The 16,049-nt window shown below is 39.6% G+C and overlaps 1 protein-coding gene and 1 long non-coding RNA gene across 2 annotated transcripts; one reads left to right on the forward strand and one right to left on the reverse strand.

Moving 5' to 3' along the window:
- Positions 1-194: 194 nt before the first annotated feature.
- Positions 195-10,435, forward strand: LOC134743893 (uncharacterized). The gene is made up of 9 exons (XM_063677526.1): positions 195-427; positions 866-988; positions 1,781-1,888; positions 3,096-3,250; positions 4,076-4,231; positions 7,141-7,247; positions 8,541-8,652; positions 9,548-9,678; positions 10,239-10,435. The coding sequence occupies exons 1-9, from the start codon at positions 263-265 to the stop codon at positions 10,400-10,402; spliced, it is 1,221 nt and encodes a 406-aa protein (XP_063533596.1). The 5' UTR covers positions 195-262; the 3' UTR covers positions 10,403-10,435.
- Positions 10,436-11,187: 752 nt separating this feature from the next.
- LOC134744255 (uncharacterized) lies at positions 11,188-16,007 on the reverse strand. The gene is made up of 2 exons (XR_010128072.1): positions 11,954-16,007; positions 11,188-11,901 (listed from the first exon to the last, which is right to left on the reverse strand). It is a non-coding gene; the product is annotated as an uncharacterized LOC134744255 (long non-coding RNA).
- Between the last annotated feature and the right edge of the window lie 42 nt (positions 16,008-16,049).

The following is a 16,049-nucleotide window of genomic DNA, read 5'->3' on the forward strand; positions in this document are numbered from 1 at the left end:
GGTCCAGTAGTTTCGGAGAAAATAGGCTGTGACAGACGGACAGACAGACGCACGAGTGATCCTATAAGGGTTCCGTTTTTTCCTTTTGAGGTACGGAACCCTAAAAACGTACTTACTGCTTAACACATTACTGATAATTTACACTAATAAAATATCACGATATTCCTGATAAGATATTGTATTGTACGGATGTTTCATTATCATCATTTGGCAATCGTTAGCCACCTGATTAGGTCGTCTAGCATAACACTAATTTACTAAAATGTTAACTTTAATAATTTCTTTGATAGTTCCGCTATCCCTTGTACTAATATTTAGGTTTTTAAATGCAGAGCGGAAACCGGCGATATTCGGAGTTTACCAGCAAAGGAACAAGACTTACTTTCTGAAATTTATTGTTTTGTACTTATTTTTAAGGAGTAGACAGGTAAGTTATTATTTTATACTTTCCTAATCATTACAGAAACAATCGAGAGAAGATAATGTGGCATACAAAAGCCAGATGGATTTCTACAAAAATGTAACGCGAGTCGCGATTTAATTGCGTGTTTTATTATAGATGCAACTTTATGTATCAAAATATCTAAGGATGTAAAATAACATTTATCTATAGATAAATTGACACTTAAATTTTTATCATGAAATTTTAAAGAATAGGTACGCAGGCCTGCAACTCCTGTTTTCCCGGCCTGTTTAATTAACAGTCAACCAATTCGTTTCCTAGACCACTATAGACCCTTGTCGCTTTAACTACTAGATACATGATATACATCACCTCAATAAGCACTGTCGTAAAAGATAAACATATTGATTCGTTATGAAATGGTTTTATAGTGGCCTGTACCACTTACATTTCATGTCGTAGTTAATCAGACACCTAAGAAGACTGCGCGCCGTTGATGTGGGTCGAAGCGATGATGGCACCATCAAACCACACGAACAAGACGAGCCTCTGGAGAAGAAATACTATCTAGGAGATTATCCACTGGTAAGTCTCTTATATATACCGGCCTATATTTCCCACACTAGATAATCAGTATCCCACCAGCATCCTCACACCCTAGAACCTAAATGGTTGCGTACTGTGTGGTTTAAGAGGAATTTTCTCCCGCGGACGCTCCGGCTGTGGATTGAACTCCCTTCCGAGGTTTTCCCGAGCGTTTACAGTATGGGGTTCTTGCTCTGGAGATGCAGACGTCCATAGGCTACGGTGACTGCTTACCATCAGGCGGGCCGTATGCTTGTTTGCCACCGACGTGGTATAAAAGGCACTTGAAACAATTAAACACCGTAAGAAAAATCAACCAACGAATAGGTATGCACAGTTACTATAGAGAAGCCATACCAAACAATGAAATTGTCGCAATCGCAACCTGTACCTCGCGACCTAAACGTCGTGAAATTTATGGCGCTTACGCGTTTAGGTCGCGAGATTCACGCTCCCCTTCCAACTATTTGTTGTCGGCCGTCAACAACTCATGGCGCAAAATACTGGTTCTCTGATCCATCAGATAAATCGGAGCGGCCAACAAGATGCTCAAAAATATCTGAACATGGAGTTTAAAGGCTTTGTTCAGATATTTGTTACCTTGGCCGCTCAGATATATCTGAGGGTGACTGTACCTATGTACTTACAGATAAATACTTACCTATAGCACCTATAGGGTGTATAGGTCCTTTTTACGTTTTGTTCTTGCCTACCAGCCTTACCCCATTATGATTAGCAGTGACCTACGTTTCCTAAACCTTTTTGATAGGTAATTATTGTTTTCATTTGTAGGCCGTGGATGCGGTATATTACAACGGGATGTCAAAAGAAGGAGCTGCTTTAGTCTGCGGCCTGGCATGCAGGGCTCACCACGATGTCGATGCATTTATGTACTTGAAAGTGAGTTCATACTTCTTACTGTAACATTATCCATCCTAAGTTTGGAATTAAACAGTCGAAGTAACCGAACAGGGCCGTATAGTGATGTGTCAAATCGAAAAAAATTCAAACCGAATAAGTCGACTCCGATTTAAACCCAAATCGGTTTGCAAACCGATTTGGCCAAGTCGATTTAACGTCAATTTTTTTAAGTATCAGTACAAACCGCTCCGTAGTCCGTAGTCACTTGGTTTTGAGTCGAGGAAATCGATTTGTCAATTTTACCTTTTATATGTTTGACCCTTAGAATCCTTAGCTAGGACAGGACCTAGACACACGACAGCGAAAACTATGACGTAAAAACTTTTGTAATATTTTTTTACTTTCCGCTGCGCCGTAGATCACAATTTCATTCATTGCTAAAGCTAAAAAAACGGGAAAGCAGTATCCGAGCAAGTAGGAAAGAGCGTGCGGTCTCGTGCGATTCCGTGAGTCATTGCCGCGAATTTGTACAGTTCGCAAATCGACGCGGCCCAAAACTGCCAAACCGATCCAAGTTTACCGCCAAATCGATCTCTCGAGCTTATTCGAAATTGAACCTTACTACTCAAATAATAAGTTTCATTTTACTTTACTAGTAGATACGAAGTTTCGACGACTCAATAATGGTGGCTATGTGCATGGCAACAGTTTTCGTGGTTTGAAGTCGATTCGCGTACATCTTATTTCTCAATATGTCAAACGAAACTAACGAAAGTGACGCAACAACAAATCGAAAAGGTTGCGTTTAGAGCGGGTGAGGTAAACGTATCTTAAATCGATTTACAGAATACTCACGTCGATTTAGTCGACTTCAGGCCTAAATCGGTTTGAACCGACTTTTGAAGTCGAATCGTAACATCGCTAGGCCGTAGCCAGCCAATGAACTAGGGGGGCAAGTTAATATCGCCGGAGGCCTAGAGGAGGGGCAGAGGGGCTCCAGTTCAGCTGCCCCCCTGCTCCTACCTGCCTACAGTGCCTACGCCCATGCTGTAACCGAACGGCGTCTTACGATTAAACGACTAACGTCATTAAGGTGGGTCCACCTCATGGCCACTCGATCACCAATCGCCCCACTATTCAGAACCATTATATAAGTTACCTAGAAGATCATGTATACCTTCATTTTATCAAGATAAACTACGTTTTACTATTGTACCATTTTGTCTTACTTATCATTTATCTACAGGTAGAAGGAGAAGAATTGTTACTCACACCAAATCTCCCCGACACTTGTGCAACTCAAACAGCAGTGGAACAGGGTCACTACAAGTCAGGGGGACTCTCCATTGTTAATTTCATACCTATGCGGACCTGGGAGGTGACTTACAGCGGCGAGATGAAGTAAGATATTTTTATTACTTAACATGATAGCATAATACCATAGAGTAACTCTAGAGCGGTACTGTCATAGTAAATTTTGTAACCACAGTAAATTCACTGCCATCTATCGACACACTTTAAAACTAAAAATGAAGATTTATAAAAATACGATAAAATGTATTTAAATATGGATAAATGATTTTTTTATTTTTATGATTTTGACCCATATTCTTTCACTGATATGCGTTAAAATTGTTAAATAACAAACGAAACCGTCAACGCCATCTATACGACAGTAGGCCAAAGCTAGTAGCGGCCTCTGATCGAGAGTCAAATTTTCTTGATTTTCGAGGCACGTTTTTTCCTTAGACTGTATCCATCTATTACGGAGTTATATCTATCTTTGATAATACCTATTATTTACTAGTCTAGGTACAGACTTTTTGAGTAAACCGTTAGCGACTACTTTTTATATTAACATGTTTCCTCGCCTTAAACAATGGAAAAGTATTGTCTTACTTAAACGACTAATAAATGAGTGAATTGCAAAAAGATACATAGTTAAGGACCTGTTATTAGTCTGAAGTTAAGTGATTCCATTGTGTTACGACAATTAAGCCATTTTGTTTGAAGTTATTTGCATGAAAGTGTATCAGAGTATGCTATAGACTTATGTGAATGAATTTAGTACAATAAATACAATACAATTTACATGGTTAATCATCGTAGCACAATTGAATCCATTAACTTAAGACTGCTTCTTATTTGCAATTCACCCAAATTGTGTTCTCGAATAATATTTAATTTTGGAACTAATTTGTCTTAATTATAAATATTTTTTTCCAGAACCAAGGATGGCAAGAAGATGGACGTCGAATTAAGCGTCACATGGAGTGCCCACTTCGGCCACTTCAACTATGACACCCAGATGGCGCCACTCAGTATGGCTAGCGACATGGCTCGCGAGGCTTGGTCCGCCGACTATTTCAAATTACTTAAAAAGTTAGCGTTTCATTAGTATGACCTTAATTAATATGATCGAAGATACATTGATTGAATAAGAGATACGTAAAATCTAAGACAATTCGTGCTTCGAATTTGACAGATAAACGAGATGGCACTGTACAGCTGCTTACGTTTTGCAGTAACTCTGTCAAAAGTTGACGTTTGACAATCCAGTGACCACAAAACATATGGCGCAGCACAGCGCCATCTGTTTTGGATGTCAAACTAACGGGCACTTTTTTTCCTAGACTCCTCTCTGTTACAATTAATTATCTTTGATATGATTTATTTGTTTATACTCGTACAAGCAGTAATTGCTGCGATCTCATGCAAATCTATAAACATTTATTAAAGTGTCATACCTATATTAACTTTCAACCCAGAGGGACAATTAACCTTCTCCATTCGGATTAAATACGCAGACTTTGCATATATGATACAGTCAGCAAAACCATTAGCTTAACTCACCTGCATAATACATGTTTGTATATATTGTATGCAGAGATGCTGAGCTAATAACTTTGCGGACTGTACATACATGAACTGCTATCAACGGCTTAATGTACTGTTAAAATCTTTTTTACGGGGCTTTTACAAACAAGTAAAAGCCCCGTAAAAAAGACCTACATCATTGGCCTTTAACATCAATTAAATGATGGTTTAAACAGCGTCTATGACATTGCGGCACTTACGTGAATGACTATAGTAAGTCCAATGTGAGAGCGGCAGCCGTGACCGCATAGCGGACAGGAGAATGTCATGCCCCGTGACGAAGGTGGGATATTAGCGCGCTGATATTTCAGTTTTCGCCTAGTGTGAAGGAGGTTAAGCCATGCTTCTTACGATGGACCCTGCCACTGTCCAAAGTGACCCCTGGCATTCGCACTAATGCCTACCTGTTTGGACTTAGAACCGGTAACTGCCACTCTCCGTGTACATAACTAGCGGCTAGCGGGCTATCCCTCTGGGAGTCGCGCGTTCTGGTCGCTCGCCAAAGCTGCCGAGGGAAATTTTTGTCAGTCGTCTTTACCACCTCTGCGAAAAGCTGATGGTGATCTGGCCCACAGTGCAAAAGAGAAAGCCGATCTTCTTGGTACTCTTTTTGCCTCGAACTCGACCTTGAACGACGACGGTAGCGCCGTGCCGCCCACCATCCCGCGGTGTGCATACTCCATGCCCGAAATCTCATTCACGCAGAGGGATATTCGGCGGGAGTTGCTATCCCTAAACGTTCATAAGTCGAGCGGGCCAGACGGCATTCCAGCACTTGTGCTTAAGCAGTGTGCTCCTGAGTTATGTTCCGTGTTGGCGCGTCTCTTCACACTCTCTAGCAACAAACGGCATGTTCCATCTTCGTGGAAGACGGCCCTTGTGCACCCTGTGCCTAAAAAGGGCGACAGATCGGACCCATCGAATTACAGGCCTATCGCTATTACCTCCCTTCTCTCTAAGGTCATGGAGCGTATAATCAACGCAAAGCTCCTGAGATACCTAGAAGAACACGACCTGATCAGCGACCGTCAGTATGGTTTTCGCCACGGTCGCTCGACTGGTGATCTTCTAGTGTATCTCACTCACCGCTGGGCTTCGGCCATTGAGAGTCAAGGTGAGGCATTGGCAGTTAGCCTAGATATAGCGAAGGCGTTCGATCGGGTCTGGCATCGGGGTCTCCTGTCGAAGTTACCATCTTATGGATTGCCGGAGGGACTATGCAAATGGATCGCTAGCTTTTTGTCTGGCAGACGCATACGAGCCGTAGTAGACGGAAGCTGCTCCAATAGCATGGACATTAACGCTGGCGTTCCGCAAGGCTCTGTGCTATCCCCAACGCTGTTTTTGCTGCACATCAATGACATGTCGTCTATCGACGACATTCATTGCTATGCAGACGACAGTACTGGGGATGCCTATTACGCAGGCCGTGCCAACATCCCTCGTTCCGTGGTGCTAGAGAGTCGTGAAAAGCTTGTGTCGGATATTGAGGGCACTCTATCCAGAGTTTCGGTGTGGGGCCGGGACAATTTAGTGCGATTCAACCCCACCAAGACACAAGTTTGCGCGTTTACCGCTAAGAAAACCCCATTTACTGTGGTCCCACAGTTCGAAGGCACAGCCCTTACCATGTCAGGGAGTATTGGGATCCTCGGTGTCGACATCTCCAGTGACGTCCAATTCCGTAGCCACCTGGAAGGGAAGGCTGATCTGGCATCCAAAAAACTCGGTGTGCTCAATAAAGCACGGCGATACTTTACTCCGGGGCAAAGACTGCTGCTATATAAATCGCAAGTCAGACCCCATATGGAGTACTGCTGTCACCTTTGGGCAGGAGCACCTGGATGCCAGCTTGGACCCTTCGACTCAGTCCAAAGGCGCGCTGTACGAATCGTCGACGATCCCAAACTCACAAGCGGTATCGAACCTTTAAGTCTAAGGAGAGACTTCGCCTCCTTGTGTGTGTTCTACCGCTTGTACAATGGGCTGTGCTCTGAAGAATTGTTTGACATGATGCCAACGGCCGCTTTCTATCACCGCACCGCTCGCCATCGGCAGGGTGTTCATCCTCACACCCTAGCACCTAAATGGTCGCGTACTGTGCGGTTTAAGAGGAATTTCCTCCCGCGTACGCTTCGGCTGTGGAATGAACTCCCTGCCGAGGTTTTCCCGAGGGGCTACAGTATGGGGTTCTTCAAAAAAGGAGTGTACAGGTTTTTAAAGGGTCGGCAACGCGCGTGCAATATCTCTGGTGTTGCAGGCGTTCATAGGCTACGGTAACTGCTTACCATCAGGCGGGCCGTATGCTTGATTGCCACCGACGTGGTATTAAAAAAAAAAAAAAAAAAAAAAAAAAAAAAAAAAAAAAAAAAAAAAAAAAAAAAACATAACGTAATCCATATTTTACATTTCAGGTTCCATCAAACTCGCTATGAGCAGATGGGCCACCTACTAGGCACTGTGACCATCAACGGCCTCACGACGGATATAAGCATGCCGTGCGTTAGAGATCATAGCTTCGGTAAGTTCACACTAGTGGCTCTGTGAGCTGTAGACCTCGCGATACACTTAAAAAAAACTTTACGTTGAGCCATTATCACAGCGAACTCACAACTGTCTTAAGTGCCATGTACCGTACTGGCTCCCGTTTAAGTATGCCAATATCCGCCATTTTTTTTTTTCAAAAAACAAAACAGAAATGTTATGTTTAACTACCGAACGTGCTCACAAAATTTCACGAGGATCGGTTGGGAAATGCGACCAGCAGAGGAGATCGACATCCGGACATACGAAATAGACCGTGAGCCAGGCGCAAATTTCGTCAGTCATCGCCTCCCGGGTGAAAACTCGTATAGCGGTTAACGGTTATGTATAATGAACCCACGTAAACGTCGTGGGTTGAGGAATGGCAGCCACCGAAACGCGTAACACGGTTTTTCCACCGCGATACAACCGGCTGACGATTTGTTTTATTAACAATAGCATCTTAACTATCATCTGACAAAGTCTTAAACGGGAGGCGATGACGCCCATGACTGAAAATGTTTCTTTTTTACATGTTCATGTGACCAGCTGGCGGTCTTTCCACAGCGATACAATCGGCTGACGATTTTGTTTATTCACAATGGCATCTAAACTATCATCTGACAAAGTATCAAGCGGAAGGCGATGACTATTTTTTTATAGACATTATTTGCTGCCATTCCTCAACCCACCAACGGAGCGGCAGCTGACGTTCACGAGGGTTCATCATACATAGCCGTTAACCACTATACGAGTTTTCGCCCGGGAGGCGATTGGTCATGGAAATCTGTTCCTGGCCCGCGGTCTAAAAGCATTTTTGCCCAAGCTGAAAATTGAAACGGAGACCTTCACCAACGCTCGGTCAACTAGGCAATGATAATATAGGTTCTAGTATAGGTATGTAGGTACATTATAGATACATTATACGTCTCACTGCTGTATGCTGTGTGCTGCATGTAGATACATTATACGTCTCACTGCTGGGTCCTCATAGCCCATCCAGAGCTCGTCTAACTTTTCTGCACATGGATAAGTCGCTTTAAGTCCATCACGTACTTCTCACATAGCCAATATGAGAATGGATGGGTGACGATGGTCGAAATTTCGTTATCTGCTTCTCTATCGCTCTTGCATATTCTCAGAAAGGCAGATAAAGAAATGACGATTGCAACTCGTGTTTGCGTAGGTACCTATTGGCTTAATTTCGTATAGCATATTGACGAAGGCAACCAACTCGACTCGACTCGACTCGAAACGTATACTTACGTAATGTTTTTTTATTACATTTCAGGAAACTATCGCGATTGGCGCAATTTTCACAGATACGTTCTTCACTTTTTGTATCTCGAGAACGGAGATTGTCTGACTGTGGGTTGCGTATCACAACCTGTTGTCATTTCCCAGTGAGTATAAAAAGTGTTTACCTCTACTATTCTTAAAACTACTTATTTCCCACCTTTTTTAAAGCTTTTAAATAGGCCATGAGGTTTTAGTATTTATAGTCATCGTCAATACATATAATAAACCTGTGCAAGTGGGCGATTGAGCGATATGCATAAATTTTGTATTAACACATTCGCCGACACGAATGCATGTCGCGTAGTTTTTTGTTTCCTTTGGCCTATGACACATGACGTCCTGACGCGAACGTGTTAAGCAAAAACGTCTTAAACACTCTTACGGTAGATGTCGCAAGGGACGCCTCCCTAAGGCGCATAGATTTGGAAATATTTACCGTCCTCGGGTGTAGTGTCTCGGTAGCTCAGTTGGCAGAGCATGGGCTAGTGAACCAGTGTCGCGAGTTCGAGTCTCGCCCGAGACAGTGAATTTTTCCACTTAATTTATTTTTAAGCTTAAGAGCGTTCTGCGTTGAATGCTGTTCACATACAATTGGGCATACCTTCGTGTGAAGACTGTATGCGGTTAGCTATATGTTACGATTAAAATATCTACCAAATCATTTTCAGTTACGACGATATTGGAAAGTCATCCAATTCAATTTGTACGCATTGACTTATATAATTATTACTTCTTATGGGCACCAAGAATGATGCCAGCACAGCGGTGTCACTGAGTATTGGGCTGCGAGCCAAGCGTGCAGTCCAACGCAATTGTGTTGCACCCATCGCGCACGTGATGCGAACTCATCAACCAATCGCGTTGTAGCATTCCACCGAGGCACACCAAACGACAATGTTCGATCGGAATTATATGAACGGGCCTATCTTTACTTTTGAAATCTTTGTTTCTGTTCTACGGTACTTTGTCCTTGTCGCAATGACACTGACTTTTTTTCAGTCTCACTATTGGCTACCTATGCCGAAAGGCCGATCAGACGATATTTCCCGTGAAGTCCACCGATTTTAAACTATACCAACACGGAGAGAACGGAATATTGCCAAAGGATTACGGATTCAGTTTTAAAGCAGGTAAAAGCAAATTAAGAGCATTTTATAGTGAGTTATTAGTCACATTGATTCTGTAAGAAGTGTAAAGTCTTTTAAAGCCGTAACAGACTACTGCACCGGACCGCGACCTCAGTGCGGTCAAAATATCTCTTTTTCGCTCTAACTTATAGCTGTGTCCGTAACGCACGTACGGCGACCATATTATACACTAATTACACTATCGTTACGTGCGGTAGTCTGTTATCTACGGCATTTAGAAAAAGAGGTGATAAGTTTATGTGTGCCACGTACACCTAGCCCACGTTTTTTTACACTTCGTGTCTTAGGAGGCCCATGAGAAGGCGCATTCAGTAATAATTATCACTAAAGTATTACGCCTACCTAATAATATATTGACCATGAAAGTAACATTAATACAATGTGTTAATGTAAAAAAAAAAACAAATCTACTATGTCATGACTTCACGAGGAAGTCAATTCAAAATTTTAATACACATGAATACCTAAATATACTTAAATAACCTAACGTAACCATTGTAATGTAGATTTGAAGTGTATAATTTATTCAATTATACTTTCAGGAGGTGAACGGTACGTAGTCAAAGTGTTAGTGGACGAGGAGGATTCATTCTTCATGGGTAAAGACCGGGAAGCGAAGATCTACGAGCGCTGGTGCACCGCTGAAGTAAATGGCCTTAAAGGCTGGGGCTGCGCTGAGTGGCACTATAATAATACTCGCAAGTGAGATTTGTATAATTAAAATTTAGTAGGTAATAAAGTATATGCTTGTTTGCTATTTTTTTGTTGTCTTTTTAGGGTTCCGTACCTTAAAAGGAAAAAACGGGCCCTTATAGGATCACATTGTTGCCCGTCCGTCCGTCTGTCTGCCAAGACCATTTATCTCGGGAACGCGTGGAGATATCGAGTTGAAATTTAAATCATATACTCAAGTCTAGGGTGTCTTAAAGGTGTGAAAAAATCAAACTTCTAAGTTAACGTAAAAAAAAGATACGGCCGTTTATGCCGCAAAAAAAACGTATATTTCGACACTTTCAAAGGAATCAAAATTGATAGGGTACTTCCCGTTGACCTAGAACTATGAAATTTGGCAAGTAATATCGACTTACACTACAAATACAGGAAAAAAAGTGAAAACTGTAAATTTGTAAAAAATAAAATAAATTTTTTGTTAAATACTAGCCACCTTGGCTTGGAGCTAAGCTAGATAGCTTAGAAATAGAAAAATAATTTCTCAAATAGAAAACAAAAATAGGTACTTATAGCTAAAAAATACATACACTTGAACATGTCATTTTCATAAATACGTTCATAAGTGACTAGAGAATAAAAACACAACTTTGTAGGGATTATCTCGTAGTATCTCGTACGTAGTCGTAGATAAATTTAAATCGCGCTGTCATTTTCCACTAAATTGGTCACTCTTCTAGAAAGTGACCTCTGCGACAAATAATTAACCTTAGAAAAAAGAGCTGTGAAGCTACCTGAATATCATTTTCGTTAGTAAAAGTCTTTATTAGCGAGGAAAATTTTATTAAATAGTGTAACATTTTAGTATTCCCTTAATAATACTATAATTATCTAAATATATGGACTAGCCAAATATCGCTTTGGTGAAAATAATACTTTGTAACACACATATCAGACCGTTACAACTACAAAAATGTTAAAGGAAAAGTCGTGGCTTCAATAGTCGTGTCAATAGGGCGTCTATGTACCTATATTATGTACTGCGACCTCTTGTGAGTCGTCTAGTTTACCTATTTTGAAGCTTCAGATTTTTCCTAGACATTCACAATCTTTATAATTTATTAGTCTCTGATCCATCTTTTACTTTTATAACTACTGTCGAATACTTTTAGTAACATGATTATTTTAGTCATACAAAATAGCCTGTAAAATTAGGTTGGTACCAATAAATAACAATGCACTGGCTGCACGGTCGTCAAAAATCGGTGGACACTTGTTGGATTGTAATGTGCATCCATAGTAATAATTGTAATAAAAAATACAAGGATTCTTGAGGGCAACTGTACAGTAGCAGAAGTGGCTACAAATTTACCTGCGAACATTCTTAAATTTGTTTTAAGTTAATTTCGAACAGCTTGTCCGCTTATAAAATTGTTCTGTACAACTGTTCAGTGAACACGGTGTTCACTTCAAATTACTCGCTTTAATTGAATCGAGACATCCTATTCCATCGAACATCTTGGTGTAAAATAGTACCTATAATGTGCAAACTAAGTAAAATTGTGCCGTCCTCAAACACCTATAACACCTATAATGTGCAAACTAAGTAAAATTGTGCCGTCCTCAAACTAAAGACTGTATCTTCTAGTCTGAAAAACTAGCAGCGTTTGTTTGACGCCGGGTAATTAATTTACCTATCACTATTCTCCTTCTAATAACAATTATTTTATTATGAAGCAAAAAATATATTTTGAGCGTAGCGTATCTAAACTAGTTGTAATAGTTAAGGTAAACAATGCAGTTATTATTGATTACTTCAGAACTAAACCAGAAGGTAGTTAAAATTGCCCTGCACCCTATTTTATTATTGTTCTTGCGTGAAAAAGCGTCACCATAATATAATGCTATGCAATTAATGCAATATGCATAAGCACAAGCATAATATTACGTTTACATACAAACATCACATTACAAGGTATGGAAGACTGGTGGATTTATTTAGACAGATACGATTCACGGCTCATAGGCTCCTTATAGGAACCATGGACAAATAAAACGAGAAGATCGACAACGTGTATACAAAATCGCGTTCTTCCAATATTCACTTTTTCCAGATGGCGTCACTAACGCAGCAGGTTTCTGTTCTATCCATTTTGTTGGATCCTTTCGGGTTCGGGAACCGCAGCGCCATCTATTGAATGGAAGTAGAGATATTTTGAAAAATAAGTCTCATTTCCATCTATTTTGTTCGACGCTTAAGTTCTGCAGTCCTAGAATAGCGGTGCCGTCATATAGCGGCCGTCTCCATACAAAATAATACGGCTAAATATGGATGAGTAGTATTTTGTATTGAGACGGCCGCTATATGACCACTATCCTAGGAAACCAGAGCTATAGACCTCTGTCTTTGGGTTCGGGTACCGTAGCGCCATCTATAATATGTCTCAGTTCCATCTTTTTGTTTGACGCTTAGACCTTCTGTCAAAACACCTCAACTTCCGTTCAATAGGTGACGCTGAATGAAGAACACTACTTTGTAGATACCGTCTTCTTGTTTTATTCATCCACGTAGGAACTGAATCCAAAATATGTATTTTCTCTTTTGTAATAAATATGTAACTATAATAGGTATATAATAAAATCACAATAATTAAAATTAGTGGTTTAGAAAGTACAATCAATCGGTAGGTGTAATGATGACTTTTTGGTGTTGTTTGTTATCGTAATCGAGGCTGCAATGTTTATTTTTATATTCGTACACTTATTTTATAGAATTATAGCTAGAGACGGTGAAACATACAAAATAACAATTGAACATTTTTATTCGAATAATAATCCCAAATTTTAGTTTTTAGTTATAAAAGGTTTATAATTATAAGAAAACAATTATAATTTGTCATATATGAAACTGGTTTGCATTTACTAAGACTTAGTGTTCCTCATGTACTAGCGTTTTCTTTGAAATGACTTTAAAATTGACTTCTGCAAGTACATTAATAAATGTGTTTTTGTACGCTTTAAAATGTTATAATTATAGTGGAGTACGATAAGAGAATAACGTAAGATCGCATATTTGTCAGTTATGAATTGACCCTTACTAATATGACGTTAAGGCGAAAGTGGAGGACCCGCGCGAAATCATCTTTTCATACAAACGTAGTCCTCATTTTCCTCTGGATATTTAAATTATTGGAAATAAATAAATAAATTAAAATTTGTATGAAATATGTTTTTCGCTCCAATTTTGCAATAATCAAAATACATGTCTAAAAAAGTCAGACGTAGGGGCACAGCTATATTTAATATACATCAAATTATGTAAAAATATTTTTCATAATATCAATATCCAGAGAGGAAAATGGGAACTACGTTTGTATGGAGAAGCGACCGTCCCCTTTCCTCTTAAACGGTAGTTCTTAGCACATTTGCGGTATTGGGAACCATATGCTACAAGATTAAATAGAACGAACTAAGGGGTAGGTAGTTAGTCGCTATGAACTTTGGAATGGACATCAGACTAGAAACCAGAGTAAATCACAGCACATGATTTGAAATGTTCTTAACATTTCGCAGACGGTACTGTTTACACAGCGTTAAGGCAGAGAATGTCGAGGCTTCGCACGTCCCATATTCTAATATACACGAACCACACAACAAACATAAATATTTATATAACTACACGAATAAACGATTCCTCGTGCTATAACTATTCAAACATAGTTTTGGCATCAACCAACCAACAGCCAAACTCGATATATTCTTGTTTGACGATTCTATAGGTTGCTGATGCTGATGCATACTGACGAAATTTGTCATACTCGACATACTCGTACAGAGCTTTGACATTGTGATGTCAAAGCTCTGTAGTTTTCATGCCATATTTGTCTTATTTCGTCACTCGAAATACGAGCGATATAAATAGGGAATCTAATGGTATTGACCAGACGTTTTCAATTCTATTAGTATAATTTAAATGCCTAGTAGTAGAGATAGTATTGAAGGGAGCTACATGAAATCATGCGCTCGAAATTCAAAAATTGCCCCCCAGTCGCTGGCAGTTTTCACTAGTTTTGATCACGACGACGAATACGTATGTTCATAGTCGGATATCAGGTAGATGCGTTCCTTAAATGAAGCTACTAAAAGCTGGCAGCAAATCTGAGCATTCTACCGAAGTTTAATCCTAAAGTTCTTAACAATGGTCCTCTCCGGTGCGAAGCCTCCCTACTGTTTCAGTAACATCACACATCTATCTTACATTTATATTACAAGCTCATTCTTTCCTACCTTTCTACCTGGGCTACTAACAGTACTAACTATTCAAGTTTATAAAGTATCTACTAAAACTCAAGTTCCTACAACACAGCTAATAGGTATAATTAGAAACATTTAATAATTATAGTATAACTTAAAAATAATACATAAAGCGCGTTCATTTTATATTTAACTCATCGCAATGATTAAAACGCAAGACTATACTCCGAATCCAATCTACTTCATTTAAATTTTCATCAATCAATCGATCAAATGTATTATTATAAACGATCGGCCACACCGCTGCTCATAATACGGTGACTGTACGGAACCGCAGTGACGTACCGTAAACGTGACGACTTTATCGCATGCCACACCGCGGGTAAAAATACGCTGACGCAACGTAGTTTTGCATAATGAGGCATGTCACTGCGATTCCGTACCGTCGCCGTATTTTGAGCAGCGATGTGGCCGAACCTTAAGATGGAAACTTGAATAGAGTGGAAGGTTATAATAAGGTGTTTTACTTAACAACGAGGCAAGACGTCACAACGGTGGTGTTACTAAATTATGTAGGTAGATACATATTTGTTTGTTAGGGCTCCAATTTGAATTCGGTCCTTACCTCGCTCCATCGTTGAAAAAGCACGGCTTAAAACCTCTACAGAAAACATCAATATTAAAGGTTAAACAGCTTTTTAAAACTTAATATTAAGTAATATAATAACTGTAATACGCAATGAGTTTTATGATTAATGGACATCTTTTGCACATAGGTACTTGTACTAATACCTAAACTATGACATATTATTGGCATGGAACCCATTTTACATATAATATACACAGTTGGTAAGTTTGGAATTGTGGTGGTCAGTGTACCAATTTAGGGATAACATTATTTTAAGTGAACATTTGCAAAGCATCGCATCGTTACCAAATTAATCTGTTCGAATAACGTCTTTACTGTCTAAATAAAATTATTAGAATTTTAACAGTTTATACGTCTGGAATCTTAAAGAATGACTACCTGGACAGGCAAATCTTGTAATACTATGAAATACTATCAAATTGGGATTCAATTTAGCTATAAGATTAACATAATTGTTAGATCCACTTCAATTCCAACTTCTACTCGTAATACACCGTAACAAAGCCATTATAAGCTAACAAAAAGCAATAAGCAACTATTTAAAAATACTTAAGTACTCGGTTGCAACACAACAATACAATGACTAGACGATGTCTTTTTTTGGGTACAGCGTAACAACTTAAATATAACAAAATTAATATATTTCAACGTCTTTTTTCATGTCTTTATCATGTGTCTTAATTCCAATTTATTTGAGCACCTACTCCAATTAACCAGGTAACAAAACTTGAAATAATACTCGCAACACAGCACTGTAAACATAAATAATCAATTTGTACCT

Source organism: Cydia strobilella, chromosome 9 (assembly GCF_947568885.1).
Source record: "Cydia strobilella chromosome 9, ilCydStro3.1, whole genome shotgun sequence".
In the NCBI taxonomy this organism is placed as follows: domain Eukaryota; kingdom Metazoa; phylum Arthropoda; class Insecta; order Lepidoptera; family Tortricidae; genus Cydia; species Cydia strobilella.

Bases quoted from the DNA above. Each gene is read 5' to 3' on its own strand.
- LOC134743893 (XM_063677526.1), top strand. From the start codon at position 263: ATGTTAACTTTAATAATTTCTTTGATAGTTCCGCTATCCCTTGTACTA. The intron at 4,232-7,140 runs GTTAGCGTTTCA...TTTACATTTCAG, and splicing joins TATTTCAAATTACTTAAAAA to GTTCCATCAAACTCGCTATG. The intron at 8,653-9,547 runs GTGAGTATAAAA...ACTTTTTTTCAG, and splicing joins CAACCTGTTGTCATTTCCCA to TCTCACTATTGGCTACCTAT.